A 26730-nucleotide genomic window follows, 5' to 3' on the forward strand; every position below is an offset into this window, starting at 1 on the left:
TGTCTATCAAAGAATCTGCGATTTATCTATCACAGAAATGTTTTGGAACCATCTGTTTGTAAGACAAATTAGGGGCTATATTATTCCTCAAGAACACATTTCTTTTTAGATGTATTTGAAGCATTTGGGGGGGGGGGGACGGGGACGGTTGTTTACATCCGTACCCCCGGAGCCTTACCTCATTTATGTTTACATAAATGACGTAAGGCATCAAAAGATGTTTCTTCAGATTGCAAGCTGCTGGTTATTAAATCAGCTCTGCTCGTGAACCGAAAGAGGTCCATAGCAAACCATAGTATAACCACTGCGTTGTATTAAGAGTGCATATTTTAAATCTGTAAAGCGGACTGATGTTTTGAGTTGTTCTGTTTGGATGACAGGAAATCTTTTCTGCACTGTAATTGGCTTTGACGGCTGGTGACCAGAGTAAGCGTGAACAACAACCCAATCCACAGTAATCCATACCGGGTTTTGTATACGCATCATGGCTATGGGTGTGTTTTGGTGGATTGGTCACAGATTCTCGTCGGGTGATTGGATTCCCTCGACGTGGTTCTTGTGAACTTGCGCTGTGGTCAAACTGCATAAACACAGCCGAATACTTGCACGGGATTGAGGCGTGGATACAAAAGAAACGGGCTCCTATATGGGATCACGTTGTTGTTTTGTGTTGATTCAAACCTAACGGAATTTTAATTTCTGACGTTGCGGTTTGATATAATATATCGGATTCAGGATGATGAAGTTTAGGTTTAGACGGCAGGGAAATGACCCCCAGAGAGAAAAAATCAAGCAGGATCTTTTTGCATTCAATAAGGTACGTGCGATATCAGGATAGTCTTTTCTCCCCTGAGACGAAGCATGCGGTTTAGAGTTGCGTTGAAATCGTCCAAGCGAACGTTTATGACTAGCAAAACGTTTTTTTTCTACGGGCTCTTTCGTTGCTCAGTCTACGCATATTTTTGTAATATTGCAAGGACGCTGTCCATTGTGATATGAAGGCTAGTAAAAGCGTTCACATTTCAGAGGGACCAATTTAATACAAGACGGTTAAAGTTGGTAGAAACCGGCATATACAGTGTAGCATACTCCTCTAAGTTTTTACGTTGTTACTACGCAGTTTGCTTTTTTATTCGTGTTATAAGAAATGGTTATGTGCAGATATCTTTTTTGAGTTGAGTGCTGCCAACATTCCTAGTATTAGCAACCTTACTGTTTTATACTTAATTCGAAGGCTATACTCTCCTATTCTTTGTCTTACATCTCTTTATTTAGCGCAAAATACGTTACAATATTTGGCAAAAACAATTAACAGGGTAAAGTTTACATGGTTTTGTTCTCTTTAGCATGTCATCTGCCTCTTTCAGCTGTAAAATGCCAAATTAACAAAAACTGAAGAACTTATGTTGGTACTCGATGAAAAGAACTCTGGGAAGTTTGCCAAATGATATAATTTCCCGCCTGAGTTTTGCTTGCGAGGTTAGTGCGACTTCTTATGATTTTATTGTCTTTTGACGACAAGCTTTATCTCAATGGACATACCACAAGCCTTCCTGCTCGAGATATGAAGAGGCCGAGTTAAAGACTCCTAATCACTGCATCTTAATGGCACTTTTCAAGTTTTGCTATCCACATGTGCATTTGGTTAATTTGCAATTAAATTTATTTTCAGTGTTTGTAAGGACTCTGAGCTCAAAGTAATTGATCTGCTTCTGTTATTTAGTTATCCCTGCTTTGTCATGGTAGGAAATCCCCTTCCTGGTTAGTCTGGGTTTTATAGCATCTCTTATGTAATGATTTGCCTTATTAATTATTCTGTGTGAGACCAGGTCTAATTAAACACTATAAAGTTTTGCTGCCTCATTACAGTTTAATATAATGAGACATCACAATGCTGAGCTGGGTCCACTTCCTAGACTAGCTGTTTGCACTGGATCAAATGAAGCATGCATTTTCTCCCCATCTCATTCAGACTGTTGAACATGGATTCCCCAGTCAGCCAAGTGCTCTGGCCTATGACCCAAAACTACAAGTTATGGCCATTGGAACTAAATCAGGAGCCATCAAAGTGTATCCTTTTTAAAATGCAGGAGCATCTGTATAAGCCTGTATCTATGCTGGTGAGTGAGCACACATCATTAACAGTGCAAACCAGGCCTTTTTTCTTGCATAGCTTTGGGACAGGACGTTTTGGAATATGAATGAATCTGAAATGACTTAAAGGCTGTCTGGTAGGCTTAAAGAATTCACTTCCCTGCATACTTGTGTTTTGGGTTTGTAACAGATTTTCTCACCCTAGCAAGCTTTCTTCTTTGCTTTACAAGTGACCACGATTCTGACCATGATTCAGGCCATTGTTTGACCGGGCTCTGGGCCTGGGTTTCTTTTGATTGGGCTACTGGTATGTATGATGAGTCTGATGGGAAAGTGGCCTACTTTATGCTTAACTGATGATGCTTAATTACTGAGCTTGTGGGGGGTGTTTTTAACTTTTGCTTTTAGCAAGCTGGGTTGTTGCCCACTGTTCCTATGATTATGTATTCTGCTGAAAGAGTGTTTTTTAATAGTGACTAGTATTTTTTTAAAAAGATTGCGATTTGTAAATACTCAACAGTTTATACTGTATATCTCCCTGATGGAGATGTTTTTAGGTTTAGCAAGCTCCAGGTCACAGTGTGCATGTTAATTCTCTGGGTTAAAGGAATGCTAGGAGGGTATAATTACTCCCATCAGACTGCAGTGTTGTAGACTCCCTTGGCGATCTGTGATTTATCTTCTCTGTTTGGCTAAGGCTCCTTTATAACATTCGGTATCCTAAAGAATGTCTGTGGTGTTTTGTTTGTCTCGTGCTCGGCAGGCAAGGCAAGCGTGCTGCTGCGTGTGTGCCCTTCTGTCCGGGTCGGGTTGTTCTCCAAGCCGGTGCTAGGGCGGTGGGTGTTGTGCACACAGTACAGGTCATTGAGCCTTGTGGAGGCATGGCGGAGGGAGGCTGGCACCGTCAGGCACAGCCCAGCTGTGGGCCGCTGGCTCTTGGGCACTGCCTCGCTCTCTGCTGCACTCTCTAGAGGGAGGCAGCAGCTGTAACTGGCTTTATTCCACTACCTGTACTTCACTGGACTCTGCCTGTCTGCAGCTGGCTCCACCTTAGTTGGGGGTGAGGCAGAGGGCGGCACTGTTGTCTGGTGGGGAAAAGGTGATGTTTTGATGTTTCACCTGCATATGGATGGGCTAGAGACATGGTGGGTCGGGGAATAACAAGTTCGGGTTTTTTTTTGTTTGATCGCCCCGACAACAGTTCTCTGAGAACAGTTGATCAGGTATTGAAACAAAATCCAGACTTGTAGTTTATAAGCCTTCAGTTGAGCTTCCTCTTTTAGAATTACTGTTGACATTTTGGTTCATTTGTTTGTTTCATAGCACCTTGTAGCCTTCTTCCAGCTCTCACAGACCACATGTTTGACCTTATGAAACAAAGTGATGTGGATTTATATTTTTTGCATTTAGCAGATGCTGTTTTCAAGAGCAACTTACAAAAAGTGCTTTTTCATATTCTCATAGAAAGTATCCTAGCCAGTACAGTAGGTCTGAGTCAAAGTGAACCATTGAACTAGGATATTGCTCCATACAGGAGTCAGACTCCACCTTAACTTGGTTAGGCAGCTGGCGCCCACACATTCCTGCCGTCCTAGTCTCCTCTTCCCTTGTGAAGGCAAGATAGACACCACCCTTATCTGCCTTTGCTTTCAGGTGCTGACAAATGAAGCTGCCATAAGCACCACCGCACAAGTGCTGTACCATGTCTGTCACTAAAATGAATAGTTTCATATTTTTATGAAAACTTTCATATTTCATATATATTATAATGACTCAAATTCTCAACTATTTTTATCGTCAAGTGCGTAGCAGGATTAGTGCACCAGCTAGAGTATCAGTGAACATGTCTTTTTGTGCTGATGATGCCGGATGTGTGGCTCACACATCAAAGTCATACAGCATGGCTGTGCATCTGCATAGCTCTGCTCTCATGGTCAGCCAATCAGCAGGCCTCTGGATATGATGGTTTTGGCTCTGGCCTCCAGCATGTGGTTGGTTGCAGGGCCGTCATCCGTTCTTTTGCAAACACCCCCTCAGTTGTCATTCATCAGGCTTGCTACTCATCCACTACTCTGGGGCATGTCACATAAATAATTTGAATATTGGCTTGACTCAGTCACACTTTTCAATAAGTACACTGTTTTGGAGTCTGCATTGGCTTCTGACAAGATGAAACCATTACTTATGACATGGGACCATGTAACATCTTTAGGTGCCAAGTCTTCAGTGCTTATTTGCTCGCATTTGACCATGGCTAAATGAGATGCTTGTTTGTTGCCTGGTTCGGTTTTGGGTGAGCACTCTGAAATGCAAGCTTTGCAGTTCATAAACATGCCTTCACCCTGACCACAGAGGCGCAGGACAGGGGATTGTGCTGTAAAGCTAAGGGACGTGTGTGTGTGTGTGTGTGTGTGTGTGTGTGTGTGTGTGTGTGTGTGCATGCACATGCATGGGTTGAGGGGAAGTGGAAAGTAATGAGATGTCTGGAACAGAAGGGCCGTTGGAGAAGCCGGGTTCACCCCCAAAGAATGCGTGCTGTCTTGCCCTGAGTTCACCCTCAGCCAGAAGAGGAGATTCCTCCGTGGCATTGTCACCCAGGCCTGGCCTTGCTGAAGGCCTCTTTTGAAATGGTTTCCAAGGCCACTGCTCCTGGCAGCCAGTTAATCAGGATGCACTGCTTTCCAGCAGAGTTGCCCTAAATGGACATGACTACCATGTTGTGATTTATACTGCAGTTGTGATATCCCATGCAAAATATTATTAAAACATGTTGGTGAAAAGCCTGTTAGTCCAACTTTAAATATAGGTCTGCGTTATTTTGATCAGAATTGTTTACTTTTGTTGGGTCATGAGAGGACTCCTTTCACCAAAGCCACAGAACATTCTTCACAAGACCTGAAATGGTTCAGGATACTCTTGGTACGCAATTAGAAAAATGTTTTGTTAATGTTCATTTACATATCACAGACTTCTATATTTCAAGGACAAATGTTGCGCTCCTGATTACCCGACAATGTGGTGCCACCCCAGTTTCCAGTGCCGAGTGTGAATTACAGCATGCCACTGTTTCTGTAATGTCACTGTCAAAATCGTACTGGGCTGCTTCTGCTTTGGATTATGGTGACGCCGCAGTGAGTTTCTGAAAAGGAACCCTGCCTACAACCCCCTGCCTGCAGCCCGTACTGGGCATCAATTTGTCCTTCAACACATTTAAGGTTTGCACTTTAGTATTCTCTGCCTCAGAATCACACAAGACTTTTAAATGAATATCCAGACAGAGGAGTTTGCCTCCCCCCCCCCCCCGTGTATTTAGTGCTTTCCTGAAGGAACATACTGGCCCATCTCTGTCTCATGCACATCTTTGTGAGTGCTGCTCTCATTCACCTGATATTCACTCAACAGGGACTTGGTCAAAAAGGTGTTTGCTTAAATAATCACTTTCATGGGTTTGGGCATATGCCAAATTCCCCCAGTTCTAATGGATTAGGTTAAACCACCAACTTCTCAGAGTGCAAGGACTAGTGTGGAGGACTGTCAAGCATGACATTAAATGACTACTATAAATGCAACTAATGCAATGCAAAAAAGTCAAATGACTTATTATAGTACATTTGAAAAGCAGCATTCTGCATGTTTTTTCAGTAGCTAGCTGATGATAGAAGCAGTGTGCGTCTATGTGCTTGTATATGCAAGGGATTTGTTTTTTTTAATGCACCAGTGATCTGGTTGTTTGCTTTCAGTGCATTGCAAAGAGTTTTTTTTTTTTTTCTCCAATATCCACCCTCGGCACTGCAGCAGATTGTTTGTGTGTGGTTGAGTGTCAATGCCAAATCTGAAACATTTGTGTGGACTTGAGTGAAGTCTTATCAGACCTCTCGGTGCAGCAGGAGGCTCTGTCGATCTCTGGGGTTCTCTGGTTTCCTTGTCAGCTCTTCTCTCGTGCTGTGCTGTACTGCACTCTCTTCTGATTGAATGCAGCTGGGGAAACAGCACAGTATTTTCCTTCACTAGTTCCCTGTTCCCCTTCTGTTTGCTTAGTACTAGTTTCTTCCATTGTGCTGTTCTGGGATGCTTAAGTATCCAGTTATGTTTCTTGGTCTCTCTTGCCTACACATGCACTGTCATTCCCTCTGTCTCTCTGTTTTTCACTTTTGCTGTCTTCCACAGTGAGTGCGTAAGTGAAAAGTAAGTGTAAGTCACATGCCATTAGTATTCTGATGCACACCTCCTAGACACACACAGGGAGCTTAAAATTGGTCCTCACAACCTCCCACCCCACCAACCCTTGTAGTGCACTTCTCAGCACCCATAGGACTATCCAGCCTGTTTAAAAAGCACTCTCTGGGCCTTTGGAAATTCAAGGAGCACAGTGAGGAAGCCTCATTGAATTTTCTTTTATGCTTATTGGTGCCAAACCTTTCGGGATTTTAAAAGACGGTTGTGCAACTGTGAACTGTAAAGCGTCGTTTTGAGTGAACTAAAGAGAAATTTGGGTCGTCTAAGCTGCTGAATCCTTCATTATAAAGTTGAACAAAAGACCTGAAACTTCATATGGTTGCATCAGTCAGTCTAATCTATTGTGGCATGAATTTATAATGCCAGCTCACTCTCTAGGTGAGTCTCTTTGTTTGCAATTTAACCCCAAATTACAGCTTTTTAGAAATATTTACTGAAGCAAAGTTCAGTAGCAAAAGGGACGACCTTCTGATTCATTATTTGTTGACAAACATTTTTTTTTGTGTTTGGTTCTAAGGTTATATTTATTTACTCAAACATTGGACTTTAAAATTTTATTTAAAATCACAGAACTAAACTTCTTTATTGAACCCTTGAATGATTTAAATTGACAAGCTAATTTTCCCCTCTGTGATGAGGGACTGTAATTACTTTATTTGCCCCATATCGAATACATGTAACGGCATGCGCATGTGAGAACTGCAGCACTGTACAAAGCCGAGGCCCTCTGTTTTTTGTTAACACTAAACTCTAGGTTATTGTCACTATTCAAGCCTTGAAATTAAATCATTTCTTGCTAAGTTTAGGGTTAGCCCTTTAGTTACTAATTGCAAAATATTGTTGGGTGACCAGTATGAAGAGATGTCTGCAGGCCCTCTCCAACATGTTGGGCTACCTGGGCCCTCTCCCTCTCCTCTGTTTTGGGCACTCTCCCTCTCTTCTATGTTAGACTCATACCGTGTGACTGACTGGGCATGTGGAAGGGCAGGGCAGCCTGATTTGGTGAATGGTAGCACCCATGTGGAGCCCACTTTTGAAATCACACACTTTTCCTTAATTGGAAAAAGTTAAAGCTCATTGCTAGTTATAAGAAGAGCAATAGCTATTCATTACTATTGTTCAAATAGCAATACCATTTCATGATGTACCAGAGCAAATTTGGTCCTTGCACAATGATATATAGCAGATATGTGCATTTATTGATTGTATACTGATGCATGTTGGTATTTTAATTGCATTTAATGTAGAGACTGCACAAGTCCTGCATGTGAAGAGAACGCAGACAGCAGTAGGATGATGGTGTTCCCCATACAATAGTGGTTTGCTTTTTATTTCTAAGTTGAATTTTGTAAATATAAAAATTAACATTGGCAAATGTATGTGCTGACAAACAAACAACAGAATTTTCTGTGAGGCTGTGGGTTAAACCATGTGAGTATCGGTCTGCTGCACTCTCATCTGGCATGCTAGGCCATAACCTCTCACTGCCTGCCCACTGTCAATGCCCTAAATTCCTTTTAGTTCAGATTAAAATTTGAACGTGCTGCACACAAAAACCTGGATTAAATTTTAGATTTCTTTCAAGGGATATCTTTGATTGACTGGAGCATATTGCTATGTAATCTATTAGAAACAAATGAGATTTAATTGTTCCTAACTATTAGCATATTGCCTGCATTGTGTGGAGAAATTGAAGTCACAGCATTGATAGCAGGTCTAAAATGGCCTGAGGTAACTGAGTAGATGAGTTATCCCCATCCTGAGGGGTCCTGAGAGGTCCCATGCAGCACAGAAGATGTAGCTGAGGGGAAGACTGCAAGCAGCTGGTCTCAGGGAGCTTTGTGGGTCACAATAGATCAGTTGTAAAAGTGGCAAGAAACTGTTGACCACAAACAGGAAATCCCTTGCTTAATTTCCTTATTCTATTTCAAACAAACCAAAAAAAGATGCAGCCTTGCATTATACGCTGCCCATGGTGAAGTCTGTTTACCCAATAAACAATGAACTTGAAGATCCTGGTGGGTGGGGGATGAACAGCTCAAGCACAGTTTAACTCCCTCCGTGGTGATTGTGGCTGAGGGTCAGGCGATGGACATGTGAAATGAGTGTCTTCCAAAAAGCTGAGACCTTTTCTGTTGATGATTAATGAGTTGTGGAGTAATTGGGCCCTCTTCTGAGGGCCATATCCAGTTGCACCCAAGCCACCACCCCCTCCTTCAATTCCCCCAACTCCTGTTTTTTAACCCCCCCCCCCCCCGGTGCATTCCATGGGCTTATGGCTCTCAGCACGTACACTCCCTATGTCCCCGAAACCCTCAGCTCCCACCCACCCTCGACACTTGCTCAGCTTCTCACTCAGATAAAGCATGTCAAGCCGTCAGCCAGGAAGTCGAGCCGTGCCACGCTTTGCTTATCACAAGAAGGCCCTTTGCAGTAGCACCAGATGCACCCTGGAGCCATTCCATGGAAAACAGATGACAAAAGAATAAAATATGAGTACACGATGGAACAGTTTTGGCTGTGTCTGGTTTCAGCCACATCGTGGCCTTTATCTCTGCTGGGAGAAGAGCACTGTTTGCTAACTTTTTTTCTCTTTTAATTTCAGCCTCTTTGATTTATCAGCTGAAACTGTTGTGGCCTGTCCATCATTATCTTCCTGATGCGTATGCTGTGCTTTTAGCAAGCAAAAATAAAACATTTTTGTTTCAATCCTTCACAGGAAACATTTGTCCTCCTTGCCTTGGTTGAACAGGGATATTCTTGGCCTAACATTAACACCAATGTTCTTATCAGGTAACATGTCTGAGTTTCTTTAAACTCTTGGAAACACTTGCACAGGAGCATAATGTCACAAATGCATGCCTGGGTGGCCACGACACAAGTTGCCATGGTGGTAACAGGAATCTCTGAGCAGCACTAGCTCTTCTGGGAGATCGGGAGGGGGCTGGGTTCTGCTAGAGCTCATCAAACAGCTAGAGTTCATGAATATGTGCCATGTAGTGCCATTACTTTCCACTTCCATGGCTGTTATTAAAAGCTGCAAGCCTTGCACTGTGGCTGCTGAATGCTATTTTCATGGGTGCGTCTTCCCATCTGCACATGGTTGCATCATATTACATGGTGAATTGGATGTAGTTTACCTAGATATTCCAATATACTATTTAATAAATCTTGTCAGATCTGTTTTCATAGTGTCCAAAGTGCACAGCTCTCATTAGCCTGTTTACTCAGCTTTGCAATCTGATGCCACTGAAAATGGGTGGGGTTTTGTCACCTTTATGAATTATGGTTTGTTTTGGAAAGCACAACTTAACTATAGAGACAACCCAAAGAATACATTTTAATGCATGTCTATTTTTATAATATTTGTGATGGTTCAGTTAAGAGGCCACAAGCATGTACAATAAGTCTTTTGCTTTTTATTATTTTTTATTTTTATGCTTCAATACTTGTGAACTCAGACTCATAAAAGGTACAGCTCCTTTACTGCATGCCCAGATATGGGGCTCCTGGAGTGGAATTCACAGGCCTTCACAAAGACACTGCTACAGTCACACAGATCCACTTCCTCCAAGGGCAGGTAAACTCAGATTCCAAGTTTATTCTATAAACGTACCATGGGATGCGTGGCCTTTTGGAAGACTGCTCCGGTGTGTGTTTGTAATCGCAGGGGTGGATGGTATCTCTACTGGATGACAACACCATGCACCTGTGGGAGACTGGGCAGAAGGAGCGCTGCTCAGACCTCAGGGAGGTTCGGAGCTTCAGTCTCCCTGGCCGGTCTGGCATCGAGAGCACCAGGTCATGGCTCGTCCTGCCTCTGACCATCCTCTCTTTCGTTTCTCTTTTTACTGTTCAGTTATAGGTAATGTGATGAAGGCAGATGGATTTAAAATGGATTTTTAGATTGTAGCTTTTGTGTTGGTGTGTGTAAATAGGAACTTTTTGTCCAGTCACCTCTAGTGGGATCATTGCATCTGGCCAGTGTTAAAGCACTGTTGAACATCTACATAAGGGCAAATCTGGCTCGGCTAGGAGTTTCTGGGTTCTTCCTGGGGTTGTGATGGTTGTGTGTGAACCTTTTCTCTAACAGTGTGACACGAGTGACTGTTCTTCTGGTGAAAAGCAGCAGTGATCTCTTAACTCTGGGTACAGAGGGTGGTGGAGTTCACTTCTTGGAACTGCCTAGCCTCAGGCTAGTGGACAAGTCTCTGTTCCATGATGAGATAATGCAGAGGTGAGCGTGCAAGAGGAGCCGCAGTTCCTCCATCATCGCAGACACCCCGACCCCCCCCCCCCCACCCTTGCTCTGTTTACCTAAGAACTTGCAACATTTGAGGCTACAGTCAGTTATAATGCAGTGACTTTTAAAGGAACCAATATTTAAAGGAATAACTAATGTATGTGTGAACACTTTTTTTTTTTTTGGAGTATGACTATAGGTCCCGCTCCCTCAGCCCTGCTGGTGGATGGCCACATTCCATGCTTGCCTCATAAAACAGGCATTTAGGGACTCCCTCCTCACTGCGAGCACTTTGCAGACAGAGCAGAGGAGTTGCAGTGTGCTCTGTTGTTTATCTCCTCATGCTCTTCTTCCACTGTGGGCCACTTTGGAACTGGGGAGGGCTTTAATCAGCCCCCTTCACCCAGGGCTCAGGGCCCCACTCCCACTCCCAGCTGTGGCTGTCCATTACACGTGCAGGGTAGACACAGGCTCTGCCAGACTCCCTCCCCACGACCACGGACCTGCATGAGCGCTGCCTTATCTTTGCCTGGACTGATTAACTTTATGAAGGCATGGGTCAAAAGGCTTCTTGGTGTAGTATATTTTGACAGTTTTCTTTCTTTCTTTTGACAGTTTTTTTTCTATCACATTTAAGAGTATAGAAAGCCTAATGTTTGATGTTCAGGTCCCTTACTAGAAACGGCCTTTTTTTTTCTTTTTCTTTTTTCTAGCTGTTAATGACTCCTATTAAAAGGCAGAAAATGTGCACTTCTTACACTCACGGTGCTCTGGAAGAATCTGTTTGAGTTGAGGTAAATTACATCTTTTCCAGTGCCATTGTCCCCCAGTTTTCTAAGTTCAAACTCGCCTGTCTGCAGGAAGAGACCACAAACTGTTCATTAGGCGAGCACAGTTGAATCTAATGGGCAGCCTGTCTGAGCCACTGCTAATAAGTATGTGTCAGCCAGAAAACTACAGAACAAAATGCTTTTGTACCGCATGCCAAAGCCCCTGAGATCCTGTCAGAGAGGTCTTCGAGCCAGCCCCTGCAAACGTCTCGGGTACGTCCCTGAGAATCAGCAGGATGCCTGAATCCCTAAAAATACACAGAGACTGTTAACAAAACAATGGGCTGCTTTGTGGTCAGCTGTTTATTTTTAAGCCTTGTGAGGGCTGTCTCCTCGGTGGTGTTTTGTTTGTATAGTCTCAAGGAATACATCTTATGACGTCAGGAGGTGAGGACTCCCATTATGTCAAGAGATTGCTGGCAATCTTTGTACTTTACTTCCTCTCTAAGTGAATCATGATTAGATTTGAAGGGGTCATATTTGTTGCTCCTCTGGTGGCGTTGTGAGCCTTCCTGCATGGGATCTGCAGCTCTTGCCTTTGTGGCTGTCGTCTGGCTACCTGCTCTGAGGTATCCCGTGCCAAGTCACTGTCCTGCTGCTCCATGGACCACCCCAGCATCCTGTCCCAGCTCAGTGGGTGCACCATATCCATTCCACTGCTTAAAATCCATGCTGTAGCTGTGGAGGAAGCCCACTCTATGGCTTTTGATTGGTCACTGGTCAGTCCTTCTTATGGAATTTAAGCCAATCAGTGACTGATAACAGGAGTCACTTTGGATTTTAACCTACAATCAGGAAATACTATGAAACCTTGTCATTCAGTTTCATAGTATCTCCTCTCCCCCTCCCTTTTCCAAATACGAATCAGTGTAATTGCTACCAAATGTTGCATGCATTGTGCACAGCACTACTGCTGCCAATGCTAACCCAATTGCAAGCATCCCACTCGGATGTTTTCATCGTGGTAACATGACACCTTTGTCTGTGTGTTGTCTTACCAGAGAGTGAATTTGGAATATGAGAAAAAGCGTTGGTTTGATGCACAGATCCTTCTGCAAGCTCAGCTAAAGGATTCTTGAGATCTGTGGTTCTTGGTGGTGGAGTTGGTCTTTAAGTGCACTTCTGATTGCACTCCAAAAAAATTATTATTTTTCCTTTGAAATGAAAAGGGAGAAAATAATGAGGTTCAAAGTTCACACACTGGGTTTTTGTCTTAATGCAGTTCATGCAATTGAGTGCAGTTCAATGCGATTGAGCTCTTACTGGGATCCTGCCTGTCTGGACTGCACCACAGTGTTCCTGAGGACTACCGCTGTGGGAAGTCTCTGGGGCCTGTGGAGGCTCTGCAGGAACATCCCCTGCACGCGCACAAAATTCTCATCGGCTACAGCAGAGGCCTGGTGGTGCTGTGGGACTTCAAAAGTCGACATGTAGACAACCTTTTCCTGGGAAAGCAGGTGTGTGTGTGCGTCTTTGTTCAGATGGGGAGAGCTAGGGAGAGAGAGAGAGAGAGAGAGAGAGAGAGAGATTGATTGATTGATTGATTGATTTATCTAATGGTGTTTTTAGTACTGGCTAGGATGGGGGAATTTCAAATTTAATGGCTACCTTGGCATTTAACATTTTTTAAAGTCTCTATAAATTTTAATAAGAGTACATTCAGCCTCCAACTTTTAAAAACAATTGTGCTGGGACATCTGTATCTGAATCATAGCTTGGCTGAGATTTTCGATTTGTCAAGCGCAGGTCATGTTAAGTGTGTGTGTTGTCCCCCCCGCAGCAGCTGGAGAGCTTGGTCTGGGTACGGTCAGGGAGCAGCTTTGTCAGTTCCCATAGCGATGGCGGCTACATGGTCTGGAGTGTTAGTAGCAGCACCCCCTGCATACAAGAGCCAGTCACCTCCACTATACCATATGGTAAGCCTTCTGCTGAAGTCACCCATGATGGCAGCACTCCTCCTGTCTTATTACGAGCTCACCTGTATGTCCCAGGAGTCCTCCCACAAGCAGTCCTAACTGGCCATTCCTGTTTCTGGCCTTATGCTACTGAAATAGGATGACTTTCACCAGGCATTCCAGTATGGAAATATGCTTATTGGATTGGGTTGATGAAGACCTTGCCCTTTTGGCCATGTTGTTGTGCTGTAAAATACATTTGTCTGGGTACTTGACTATACCATTAGCCATCATTGTCTCTAAGCAGGCTTGTCACACTCTAAATATTTGTTTAGCTCAGAAAACACCTGGAAATGTAGTTCTGGAACAACAGATTTGAGCCCATGTGACACTTTTAGTAGCCTAGTAAAGTTCTTCTCCAGACATATTAAAAGACCCCTTTTGACATAAAAATCCATTTTCACAATTAACAGTTTACTGGCTTCTAGGGGTGTTGAGGCTATTTTCCTGAATAAAATCATCTGCGTGCTAACTGACTGTATGGCTGTATTGTAGATGTGTAGGTTTAAGCCTCTTCCCCTCCTGCTCTCTCCTTAGGGCCCTTCCCCTGCAAAGCTGTGACCAAGATCCTGTGGAGGACCACGCAGTCGGGGTGTGTTTCAGCACTGGGACCCAGTGGGGGATGCAGGAAAGTGGGTGCGTTTCAGCTGGCACCTCTTTGACTCAGCTGGCTCTCCTCTCTACAGGGCTGCACTGGTGCTGTTCAGTGGGGGAATGCCCCGAGCCAGCTATGGCGACCGCCACTGTCTAACCATTCTGCAGGACAGCGTGCACGTCACGCTTGACTTCACCTCACGAGTCATCGACTTTTTCACTGTCCACCATGTGGACAGAGACCATGGTGAGCAAGCCAACTGGGACACTCTCAGTGAAACATGATTTCTAATGAAACTAGAAGCCATTGATGTCTCTGTGGGTATATCTGTACGTTGGGGGGGGGGGGGGGGGTGTTGTAAAGGCTGTAAAATCACAGTTCTTTTAGAGCTGATTTTTATACAGACTTGATGTCTTTCTCGATGGCCTCCAGAATTAGACGACCCCTCTGCTCTTGTTGTGCTCCTGGAGGAGGAGTTGGTGGTGATTGACCTCCAGGCGGCTGGCTGGCCCACCATCCCAGCCCCATATCTGGCTCCCCTGCATTCGTCTGCCATTACCTGCTCCTACCACATATCCAACGTGCCCACTAGGCTCTGGGAGAGGGTGGTGAGCGCTGGTCTACAGCAGTGCTCAGCACAGACCTGCACGGTTAGTCCACTCTGTACAACATCAAGCCAAGCTGCACTGTACTGGTTTTATACACTGCACAACTTCAGTCACTGGAAGAGGAAAAGCAGGAATTGGAGTGACACTTGCTCCTTTGTTGTGAGGCAGTGAAACAATGGAAAATCCCAAGACAGGATTCCTTTATGGAGGAATAGTTCTTTGATAAATGGTTGCTGTTATCTGGCAGGTTAAACATGTATCCTATATTGAAAAATTGAAAAAAGATTGTGAATGGGATTTGATTTTGGGTACTGCAGCTACTCACAGCTGTGCAGTGTAACGGTTGGTTCAGACATGGATGGAAGCTTGTACTGCAGGCACCATAAATTTGGAGATCAGACGTTTATATAATAAAGCCTTAATGCTTAGAACTTGAATAAAATCATGCCAATGCCAATATATCCTGAACCAAACCACCAGCCCTGCTTTTTTGTTTATTATTGAAGTGAATATAAAGCATTGCCTGTATATTTGTACTGTATTTTAAGTTTTTACTGCTTACAATCATATATATGACTCACTGTGAGAGGTTTAATTTAACAACATCAGTAAAATCTTAATCACGACTAGAGCTTAGCATTTTAGTTATTGTTACAACAAAGATCATGAAGGGTGTCTGGGAGCCTGTACAGTTTTAATTTGACTTGCTTCATGGGGTCTGTTGCGGCATCTCATGTAAATGACCTTCGTGCTGTTTTCACAGAACTGGCCAATATGTGGAGGGAAAAACCTGGCACCTGCAGTGAAACAGCGAGAGCTGCTTCTGACTGGGTAAGAGCTGTGGATGAATTAATTTCCACTGACAGAGCCGTGGATGAATTTAGTATCTCCATCTGAGCTGTGGAAGCATTCAGTCCCTCCTTCTGAACTATGGATGCATTCAGTACCTCTGTGAGCTGTGAAATGCATTCAGCACTTCCTTCTGACGCCCTTTGGTTTACTTTGTTTATCACAATAAACATATATATTTGCACATTCAAAATGTGCATACATATTGTCGATGATGTTTCCACATTTCAGAGAGAAAGGCGAGGCAGATTTTGTGTGTGTGTGTGTGTGTGTGTGTGTGTGTGTGTGTGTGTGTGTGTGTGTGTCTCAGGCATGAGGATGGCACAGTGCGTTTCTGGGATGCATCTGGAGTTGCACTTCAGCCACTGTACAAGCTGAGTACAGCCAGCATCTTCCAGATAGACTGTGAGCACAACGACAGCTTCACCCAGGCTGCCGAGGAGGAGTGGCCTCCCTTCCGAAAGGTCACGCATGGCTTTCTGTTTTTTGCCTCACTGACTAAGTCTGGCTGTTCATGGCTTCACTCACTGACCAAAGGGCTTCATGGTGATTCATCTTTTTCCATCAAAGCACTAGCAGCTTCTGGGTCCCGGAGTGTTCCTGCTTTGCCTCCCTCTGCTGCCTTGCTTTTCTTTCTGCCTCCACCTTTCCTTTCGCCACTGTCCCGCTCTGCAGCAGAGCTGCAGACTGGCTACCTGGCACACGGCCCTGCGCAGCCTCTGGGAGTCCCGCTGCGGTCCTTTTGCCTTGCTTCACTCTAATTAAAAGCAGACTGTCTGTCTGAGGCCTGAAGCAGATTGCTTGCTTCTCCTGAAGACCAAGCAAATTCCTTGCCTGGTTGGCACAGCTAGAGCACTCGTATTTTTGCCATGTTTTATTCCTTGAGTTATTCATGTATGGTATAGAAAGCATTGGGGGGAGAGAGAGAGAGAGAGACTGTACTTTGACAGTGTGTATATATATATAAAACTTCCTATGTTTGCCATTGATCTTTTTGCAGGTGGGCTGCTTTGACCCGTACAGCGATGACCCAAGATTAGGAGTGCAGAAGATCTGCCTGTGTAAATACAGTGGCAAGCTGGTGGTAGCTGGTACTGCAGGACAGGTGGGACCACATGTGCTGCTCACATCTCCACACAGTACTGCTTCTTCTGGGGCCTTGGACAACCGCATTTGGCTTTTGTCTGATCCTTTTTAGGTGATTTTAATGTATCTCTCTGACGAGAAGTCGGATCACATGATCGACCTGGCCACAGTGGACCTCCTCCAGGACCGGGAGGGTTTCACATGGAAGGGTCACGACCGGCTGCCTCCGAAGTCCGGCTCTGTGCTCTTTGCTCCTGGATTCCAGCCTGTTGTTCTGGTGCAGTGCATGCCCCCTGCGGCGGTCACCTCGGTAACCCTGCATGCTGAGTGGAACCTAGTCGCATTTGGCACCAGTCACGGCTTTGGCCTCTTTGACTACCATCGGCGTAGCCCAGTGCTGGCAAGGTAACTCTTGGGGAATGGACAATGTAGTAGTTGCATATTAGGGAATACTTTTAATCAGCCTTCTAGCTTCAAACAAATGCTCAACTCCTAGTATATGAAGTTAAATAATGACTCCAGTGTGTTTCTCTGTGATTGTGGTTATTTATAGCACTGAGCCTCCCAAACAAGCTTTGCTTTAAGGGCTCTGAATAAGCTGTTGAATGTGACCTCTTGATGGGGGCAAAAACAAGATCAAACTTCTACATCTTCGAAACGCCTTGGCTTCTCATTCCAGGTGCACACTACACCCCAACGACTCGCTGGCAATGGAGGGGCCTCTCTCGCGGGTCAAGTCCTTGAAGAAGTCCCTCCGGCAGTCCTTCAGGAGGATCCGTAAGAGCAGGGTGTCGGGAAAGAAGCGCGGTGTGGTTAGCAGCCCCTCCAGCAAAGTGAGTGCTCATCAGCCACTGTAGTGCATGGCTTGAGGTTTTCACTGTTCACACATCTGACTCGGCCTCTCTTGTAATTAATGTTGTCTTTCAAGAAGTTTTAATTGATTGATTGACTATATTAGACCATTTCAGTAAAACAGCATTCCCACACTTCGAGATATGGTACCTATAATAGAAACAAAACAAGGGATAACACCAGAGTCCAAAGAATTTATTTCCATTGTTGAAGGTTAATGGTAGACCATGGAAACCACTCGCAGATTCAGTGCAGGTTTAAGCTAAGAGCAGGTGCCCATGTACCCAATACATGATTTCTGATTTTCCTCTGATTTTGTCCAGGTCCAGGAGGCTAATGCCCAGCTTGCAGAGCAGGATTCTGAGGTGACACCTGTGCAGAGGCGCATTGAGCCGCGCTCAGCTGACGACTCACTCTCTGGTGTGGTGCGGTGCCTCTGCTTTGCCGATACCTTCCTCCGAGATGGTACGAGCAAACCATCACTGGCAGCACGTATACTTCAATGAAGACCCTACAATGCATACTTTAATGCATACACCCATGAGCCCTGACCACTACACTGGTTAAGCAAATGGCTTGGATTAAGATGATTCTGGGTTAAATCCTTTTTATACTGCTGTTTTGCTTCAGAGAGAAGAAAGCACAAGATCACTCAATGTACTGAATTTGTGATGTGTAATGTTTTCAGAGAAAGGTCACAGCAAGGCTTTGTGTTGGATAAGATGCCAATTCCTCAGCCCAATATATTAAGCTCAGGGAGGATCAGAATACTTTACTTATCAAATTCTGACAAGGTATACTGTTATTGCTATTCTGCAATGTGTGTACTGTTGTAAAATAAAATACAAAATGGCTCTGGAACACAATCTTACCATAATGTGCATAGCCAAGGGTGCGTGGGCTGGTTTGAACTGAGAGCGGTGCTGGATTTGGAAGAGGGTCTGATCTTTGTCTGGACCCCACAGTCAAGCTCTGCCTTGTTTCCAGCATTTGCAGATGTCCCGTCTGAACTCTGTGTCTTGCACAATGCAGGTCAAAAGACGTTCTGGCAAGGAATTCAGAACAATGTGTTATTGTTAGTTTCATATTGTAAATGTGTGTGGTGTCAACTAATACTTCTAAATTTATGGACACATGTGGCTAATGTTATTGCTAGTTTATTGGTATGTTACTTTTGAGAGAAACAGCTGGGTAAAGAACAGTGTCAGTGCTCCACCTGCAGTTTTGATTCAGAACCCTTGCAGTCCTTTTAGGGACAGACAATTGTATATGGTAGGGGTGTTTAGACCTTTCCATTATTGACCTAATTGCTAAAGTATTTTTATTCTAAAATAGACTTCTTTTTTTAAGTTTCCTGCTTCAGTGTTAAATTTAAATGTACCCACCTCTTCTACATGCAGATATTAGCAGTCATTCTTCCCTGATCCTCAGGAACACACCATGGCCCAACCATGTGGGCGGGTACGAACTCTGGCTGTGTGTATGCATATGCACTGGACGTGCCCCTGCAGGAGAAGTTCTCGGAGCAGAGCGTGGAGGCACTGCTCGGAAAGGAGATCCAGCTGATGCACAGAGCGCCCGTGGTGTCCATCGCCGTGCTGGATGGCAGGGGAAACCCGCTCCCGGAGCCCTATGAGGTGTCACGAGACCTGGCCAAAGCTCCCGACATGCAAAGCAGCCACTCTGTCCTGATTGCCTCTGAGGAGCAGTTCAAAGTGAGGAGGCGTGGCTTTAGTGTTCACTTGTATAGTCTTACCTGAAAATAATGGAAATTGGGTCCAAAATTTACATGGAATAACTATTTAATTGAATGAAATTATTTGTGATGGGAAAAGTATTAGATTTTATTGGCCTTTGAACAAGCATAAGATCTAATAATGGTCGTGAAAAAAGAATCTTCAAGTGCATTAAAAACCAATAGTGTATACACTGGCTGCATCTCTGGGACTTTATGTATGATCATGAAAAATATGAAAACTTAACCCAAAAAACCCAATAATTAAACTGGTTTTGGTGCAAAAACAATGTCAAAATTACCTGAAACACAGGTAACAGGTTTCCACTGGCCTGCTGCACTTTGACTGTAGATTTTGCTCAAGGCAGTATGGTGCTGGTCAGCTACTGTGTGTTGTGTTGCAGGTATTCATGTTGCCTAAAGTCAGCGCCAAGACCAAGTTCAAGTTAACAGCGCACGAAGGCTGCCGTGTGCGCAAGGTGGCGCTAGTGAGCTTCAGCAGTGTGGCCTCAGAGGACTACTCCGAGAATGGCCTGGTGTGCCTCACCAACCTGGGGGACATCCATGTGTTCAGTGTGCCCGCGCTCAGGCCGCAGGTGCGCTACGACTGCATCCGCAAGGAAGACATCAGTGGCATCGCATCTTGCGTGTTCACCAAGACGGGGCAGGGTGAGGCGCTGGAACATACCATCCTGTTTGAGTGGGGGGGTGGGGGGTGGCTGCATGAGTTGACTGTAACTGTCAACCTTACCTTAACCTTGCCCCATGACAGGGTTCTACCTGATATCGCCTTCCGAGTTTGAGCGGTTCTCTCTATCTGCACGGGTGATCACGGAGCCGCAGTGTCAGGTGTATGTAGAGAGACCTTATGAGTCTTCGGAAGTCAGGTACATCACCTGAGATGTTTCATGTTATGCTGGTGTGGGGGTCTTAACGTGTCTGTGGCCATTGAATAGAATGAACACCTCAGCAGATCTGAAAGGAATGTGCTGTGTTAAGTTACTCCCTAATATAACAGCTGGGGAAATTTCAGAATGCTTTGCTTACTGCAGTCAGATATCCTAAGGCAAATCTGTGCCTACAGCATGCAGAGAAGTACAGTGGTCTGAAGCAGAACTTGATATGAACTCAAATCAATAGCTCAGTTTTGAGAAGCCATCATACTGGGCTGACTTTTTGTTTGCTGGAGTCAGTAGGTGCCCATGTGTGTTCAGTATGAGCTTATAATTCACTCATGGAATTTTTCTAGCTCCTGCACGAGTGTTTCACCCCAGGCTAACGGCACACACAAGAGCCAGTCGCCAGGGCAGAGCCGGTCTGCAGGGGATGCAGAAGGTAGATGTTCTGCATTCTTTTGTTTTTAAACAGGCAATAGCAGATATTTCTATCAAATGTGTTGACCTATAGACTTTATACGATGCTCAAAAGTGGTAATACAATTATACATTTTTAAAAATGTGTTTTCTCTCTTTAAGCTCTGCTGAAGTGGCTGTCACCTGGGAATTGAGGCCCACCTTGTTACTGATGACGCACATTTGACTTGATTTCTTCTTGTGTGTGTTTGTTTTTTTTCTGGTTGTCAGCAGTAATTGATGAATTGCAGAGTGCCTTGTCTTCTCCTTGCCTGGACTCCCCGAACAGCAGTGCTGACATCACGCTCGACACCACTGGTGAGCTCACAGTGGAGGACGTGAAGGATTTCCTAGTGTGAGTCCTCTCTTCTAGGTCATCCTTTATAGAAGTGGTCTACATGCAAGAGCACAGAATAACATCGGGTTTATAGGATCTCTGTGTTCTCATAAGGATAATTGCTCAGGTTCTGTCAGTTCGCTTTAGAGATCCCAGTGCTTGTGTGCACTTCCTCAGGAGTGTGGATGAGGCTGAGAATAACCTGAGGAACATGACTGAGGAGGATGGCCGCCCTCCTGGAATCCTCATCAACTGACAGGATGACAGCTGGAGGTGAGGTTCTTGTCAGGGTCAGGGATGCTGCACTGTGTCTGCTGGGGAATGCTAAAGAATTTGGGTGGAATGGCAATTCTTTTGGTCTACTTCTGCATGAGTAACGGTGTTCCATTCAACAAAAAATGAAAAATAGCAATAAGAGGCGTTGTCTTTTAAATATTTTCCATTTAGTTTGGATGTAATGTAATAGAAAGGCCACACAGGAAGCTTCGGACAGAACCTGCATTCAGGATTAGGGCTCCAAAGCTGTTCCCATGAGTTCTGAGTTTTATGCACCAGACAGCAACTTTAGTGTGGCTCCCTGCTCCAGCAAGCCTGTGTTGGTGCGCTCTGCCCTTTCTTTTCCCCTTTCTCCTCCTCCTCTTCTGTACTTTTCCTATATCCCGCATTCTTACTGCTTATACACTCACTCACTCAAACCCTCCTTTACCTTTTGGGTTCTATCCTTTTTCTGTTTTTCAGGGCCAGAAGTGATGGAGATTACCCTGTAACTCAAGGAGAAGAGTATGATGGGGATTTGCACAGTGGTAGAATGCTGCACTTTCCCTTTTTGCCAAAACATTTGAATGTTTCACTGTGTGCCCTCATCCACCTTTTCTCCAGCTGCATTCCCACCCACTCAACAGTGGAGCTCGTTGGGTGTGAGGCTACAGACTAGCGTTTGCCACAGCAGAGGAAAAAGGTCCATCACACGTTGCACAGCACCGGAGCAGTCAAGGCTATCACGATGCTTGCACTGACCATGTGTTCAGTATTTTGTTTATTTTTTAATTCTTTACTTTCCTTAAACATTCCTCTTTTTCTGTTATGCCTTGCCCCTTTCACTGTGTGTGCCGTCGGGAGGAGTGCAGTCAGTAAGAACATTTCTATTGCTTCTCAGTATCCTTTTCTACATGATCCTGTGATGGTTTTCCAACAACAAATCAGGAAGCTATTGAAAAGTGAAGCTTATGGACCCTGTGGGTTTGGTAGAATAACATTTCTCTTTTTTAATGTCTCATGTAACCACTTGCCATTGTAAGTAATTCTGACAATTAACTGTGAAATGTAGACTTTGAAGGAGCATGGTGTGTAACCCTTCAAGTATTCCTATTAGTAATTAGTGAGTTTGGAGCTTTTTAGCTTTCTTACTCCAAATGCTTTTGTTGCAGTATTAACAAAAATGAAGTAACTAATAATGGTTTTTCATGTAATGTATTCTATAGAGTAATTTTATACTGCCTGTAAATTTGAAATTTTGTATTTTTTAGATTACTTAGGCAGTTGGGTGTTTCTAACTGCATTTTTTTTTTTTTTTTTTTTTTTTTTTTTTTTAAGTTGTATGATAACAAAATAATTAAAAATATTTCACATTAAGTATAGCTCATGGCTGATTATCTCCTTGAAAGAAGCCATCCAAAAGGAATATTGTACAAACAGTCCAGTTGATTTTAAACGTTGCTTGTTTGGAGAAAATGGTCCATAGAGCTTGTGTTGGTGGATTTTAGATATGAATATAGGAAAAGCATTTATTTTATTTTTTTTAATGCAATATGCTACATTTGTACCATTTTTGAAAGGAAATGACCACACCCATAAATAGCCATGTTGAAGTTTGACACTCATCTTCCAGGTTTTAGATTTCAAAAAGGACCTCACTAATGTAATATTTCAGTTCATCTTAGTTTATTTTTGTCTTATGTCCAACATTGACATGTTATGTCTGACAAATAGCCTGTGAATCTGTATTTAATTTGTATTTTCTTGTGTAGAATTATAACTGAAGATAGTTATGCCAATGAAAATGCTAATAAAGTATTTACTCCTTTATCATGGTTCATTTTTTCCACCTGATGTGATAACAGGAGAGTTGCAACAGGGTATGTTAAACATGAAAGCAAATGAGTTCTCATTTTAAAAACGGGTAAGAGTTCACATGCCATTTTCATACTGTATTGAAACAATAGATACCATGCTACACCCATGAGAACCATATACCTTGGTGATAGCATGTTATTACATGTTAATGTCTGCAGCTGCAGGATCTACCTACATATCTTTCTATATAGAACAGTTTAGAATTTCAAGCCACCTCAGTACTCAATACTGCATATTATACAATGCATTTAAATAGTACTCTCAAGAATGCAGCAATGCATCCAGACTACTCATTAAAAAAAAATCTATAGATTATTTTAACTGCATTTGCAGTGTTTAAAAAAAATTCTTACCATGACAAATCTTTTTTATTCATGCTGTGACTCACCCCTTTCATTTAACAGTATTTACCCTTAAAATAGGTGTGATTGTTAAATGTGACTGCTTTTAGTCAACCATTCAAATACTACATCATACTGTTGTCTTCCTCCTCCTCGACTTCCTCCTCTTCCTCATTGTCGTCTTCATCAAAGTATCGTTCTTCTGCATCGCGGCTTACAATGTCCAGGTTATCATAATCTGGGTTCTCATCCACTTCACTGCAATGTGAATTGTAATGGATTCATGCTTTAAACAAAACATTCACATCCAACTCTACAGCATATGCAGCCTTGATCAGCAGAATGCAAATCTTTATGTTGAAGGTGTCCCTTAGGAAATATTAAAGGGGATGTTTACCAGTTTTTCCAGAATGTTGCACTACTCTGCTCTGGCTAATCAACTAGTGAACAGAAGAACATTCTTGCAGCTATGTGAGTTTAGCCAATTAAGGAAAGTGCATTAGAGCAGTATAAAGCTTAATTTCCCAGTTCACCGCCATTAGCCGACAGAAAGGTCTGCATGCTAATGCTCAAACTCTGGAGGTAAAAACCCAATAATGCATTTGGTCCATGCCATCTCATACATTTAAGGCATTTAGGGAAATTGCTTGTGAAATTCTGAAAGCTCCTTTAATACCTAAAATGTCATTTTAGTTTCACACAGTACATGTCTAAAAGGTTTGTAGGTTTATGGAGTTTATTGCAGTGAAGGCACAGAAAGTGTTTTAAAAAGAAAGTTGGTCACTTCACTGCATATTAAGACATCAGTGCACTGCTGCATGTAACTGAGCTGTAACAGTGATATGACTATCTGAGACAAAATAATGGAATCTGAATGAACCTGTAGTTGAAGTCTTTGTCTTTGCCATCCAAGAAGCTTTGATGCATTTGACTCAGGAACTCCTCTCTCAGCATTGCTTTCTCTTCTGCTGTTGGCTCCCACTCTGCCTGTCTGGATCTGTCATTATCTATGAAAACAGAAACAAAGTTACCTTTCAAACCAGACAAGGAAAATTATACTACCCTAGAGCAAAGATGGCCAGTCAAGTCCTTGTGGGTCCTTAACTAGGCTACACTTGTGTTTTATTGCAATCCCAAAACATAAACAAGGGCACCATATTCATTGCAGCTGTGCAGGTAGAGAAAGCATCAGGTCAGATCTAAATGGCAGGGGGTGGGGGGGGGGGCAATTAAGAACTGGATCATGAAACTCTCCTACTAAGACTAGGGGTGTCTAATGTTACTGTTGTAAAATGTTAACACAGCCAACCATACAAAAATGACTCACCCCCTACTTCGTCCTCATCCTCATCCTCTTCCTCCTCCTCCTCCTCAGCACAGTGCTCTCTGTTCTGCTCCTCCTGCAGGCGCTCTTGGAGTTGTTTCTCCTGATAGGAGTTGATGAGCAGGTCGGCAAGGCCTCCCAGACCTTGTTGCATGGTGACCTCGGCACGCTGGAGAATCTCCTCCTCACTCAGGTACTGGCCGATGTACTGCTCATACAGCAGGGGCTCTCGCATGCGCATTTGCTCCTCACTGAAGTACTGGCCCTCTTTGGGGTAAGGAAAAAGTTCAGTCAGTACAATCAGTTCAGCCAGGATTTTGGGCTAACCATTATATTTACAATATCCCATTGATTGCAAGAGGGGAGGGCACAATAGTTGAAGACAGAGGATAGAGAAAGATAGATAATTTCATGTCACAGATGTGATATTGTAAACACTGAACTAATAATAGGAGTTTGGGCAAACTGGAATTGTCATTCATACCTTTCTGAAGTGCACGGAGAGCTGCGTAGCGTTGGTTACGAACCCTCGTCCTGCTCGAAGAACTGGATGTCCTTTTCTGAACTTCTTTACAATAATACTGTGCCCTGCAGTCAGTGCTCAGGTGAGAGAAGGCCTCCAAGTGCTCTGGCTTTAAATGTGCATGATAACGCTCCAGAAAGACTAAGGGTTTGGTTTTATATTGTTCCATTAAGACTTGCTTTTTTTCCTCCAAAGTAAGGTCAGGCTCTCCTAGCTGCTGGCTCTTCACTGGAGTCCCACTATTTGCTATGGCTTCTATCATTGCATTGAGACTTCCAGAACACCCCTGGGAAAAGACGTCACTCCCCTAGGGAAAGACGACAACGTTTCAAATCACCATATACTACATTTTCTCCGCTGTGGCTTTTAGCCACATTTCTTGTTTTGAACTTAAAAAACATTCTAGACACTTCTCACCTGACTCTCGAGATTTGAAGACTGCAAGCAAACCACACTTGAGGCAGAGTCACCAGTATCATGATCCAGCTCGTCACCAGCCGATTTGTGACTATGTTCCTTGCAGTATGCCGGAACGACAGGTTTGCTGCATGACTGGATTTCACCCCACATTTCGTCTTACTGTACAACGTAACTTAAATTACGTTGTAATCAGTGTTGGACTTAGCTAGCTGATTTTCAGATGCTAAACTGCGACTTATTCTGTCTTAAGCGCACAGTGCTAACAAAGACCATTTCATTTTTAGCTAGACAGCTAGTGTTAGGTAGCTAGCGTGTGCGATGTTAATTTAGCGCTATTAGTAGTCACAAATCACACATTAATATAATGCATCAGTGGCTAGGAAAATAGCAATAACTTTGCAAAAGATAGCTAGGTTAGCTCGTTAAACTATCATTGCATGCTTGCACACTTAAGACTGAATGTTAGCTAAACGTACTAGCTCTTTAGTTTTTCAGCTCTCTTTGGAAATCTTCGTAACGTATAAACAGCCACACTTCTCGGAGTTGCATGAAACAGCTCTTTTAGTAGTCCAGATATAATTCCATCTTGTTTACATGCAGCTAGCAAACCAGTTAGAGCGGAAGTACTCGTCTATCTTTAGACTAATATTTCGGAAGTGCCTCCTGTGCATCATTGTTTATCGTCCTTACAAACCTTGATGACTAACCGAGTTCCTCTTCCAGCTAAATATGTACAGCTTCCAGTAGATGTCACTGAAACCCTAGGGAAAAAAATCACTATTGATGGTTTTCTGACGCCTAAATATGCCTAGATATCAGTAAATATTTATATAAAATAATTTTCCCCAATAAATAATATATCATTTTGTGATTTCTCAAAATTGTTGAAAAGGTAAACAGGTCTTGATATGTTTAATCTATTTGGGTAAAATCAATGGATACTGAAAGGATGTCAATTGCTTAAATTTAATCACAGACTGGCCTTCAGAACACAACTGATCATCAGACATATTTTCAGACTGATAGCTTGTCTACATTCAGAATTTTCTCCCACTCATATAATTGGTTAAATTAAGCTAATTCTGTAGTTTTCTTTTTTGCCTTTAATTTTGTATGTTTGCCTTATGTGTAAAATGTTGCATCCTAAATTAAATAGAGGATAATGATTATTGTATTTCAAAAAAACTGCCAGAATCTAAAGAAAGACACCAGACATC

The 26730-nt window shown here is 43.4% G+C and overlaps 2 protein-coding genes across 12 annotated transcripts; one reads left to right on the forward strand and one right to left on the reverse strand.

Moving 5' to 3' along the window:
• Positions 1 to 550: 550 nt before the first annotated feature.
• On the forward strand, positions 551 to 22857 carry llgl1 (LLGL scribble cell polarity complex component 1). 11 transcript variants are annotated; one of them, XM_081699609.1, is made up of 24 exons: positions 551 to 817; positions 1368 to 1479; positions 1973 to 2070; positions 9829 to 9910; positions 10001 to 10131; positions 10424 to 10567; positions 12698 to 12860; positions 13184 to 13319; positions 13896 to 13950; positions 14045 to 14199; positions 14386 to 14603; positions 15325 to 15392; positions 15721 to 15874; positions 16411 to 16515; positions 16609 to 16901; positions 17176 to 17329; positions 17672 to 17813; positions 18780 to 19063; positions 19488 to 19752; positions 19856 to 19970; positions 20333 to 20418; positions 20667 to 20790; positions 20950 to 21045; positions 21511 to 22857. In XM_081699609.1, exons 2-23 carry the CDS (start codon positions 1417 to 1419, stop codon positions 21026 to 21028), a joined length of 3114 nt encoding a protein of 1037 aa, XP_081555735.1. In that variant the 5' UTR covers positions 551 to 817; positions 1368 to 1416; the 3' UTR covers positions 21029 to 21045; positions 21511 to 22857. The 11 variants fall into 11 exon arrangements, 8 of the variants coding, with proteins under 8 accessions (XP_081555735.1, XP_026877990.2, XP_026877987.2 ...); XR_003411449.3 differs by lacking the exon at positions 1368 to 1479 and having other exon boundaries at positions 552 to 817; positions 21511 to 21552; positions 21652 to 22857; XM_027022189.3 differs by lacking the exon at positions 1368 to 1479 and having other exon boundaries at positions 13187 to 13319.
• ccdc97 (coiled-coil domain containing 97) lies at positions 22697 to 26174 on the reverse strand. The gene is made up of 5 exons (XM_027022190.3): positions 25511 to 26174; positions 25055 to 25400; positions 24574 to 24837; positions 24127 to 24253; positions 22697 to 23504 (listed from the first exon to the last, which is right to left on the reverse strand). Exons 1-5 carry the CDS (start codon positions 25661 to 25663, stop codon positions 23372 to 23374), a joined length of 1023 nt encoding a protein of 340 aa, XP_026877991.2. The 5' UTR covers positions 25664 to 26174; the 3' UTR covers positions 22697 to 23371.
• Positions 26175 to 26730: the final 556 nt, after the last annotated feature.

Source organism: Electrophorus electricus, chromosome 2, assembly GCF_041902795.1.
Source record: "Electrophorus electricus isolate QZ-2024a chromosome 2, ASM4190279v1, whole genome shotgun sequence".
NCBI classification, from domain to species: Eukaryota; Metazoa; Chordata; class Actinopteri; order Gymnotiformes; family Gymnotidae; genus Electrophorus; species Electrophorus electricus.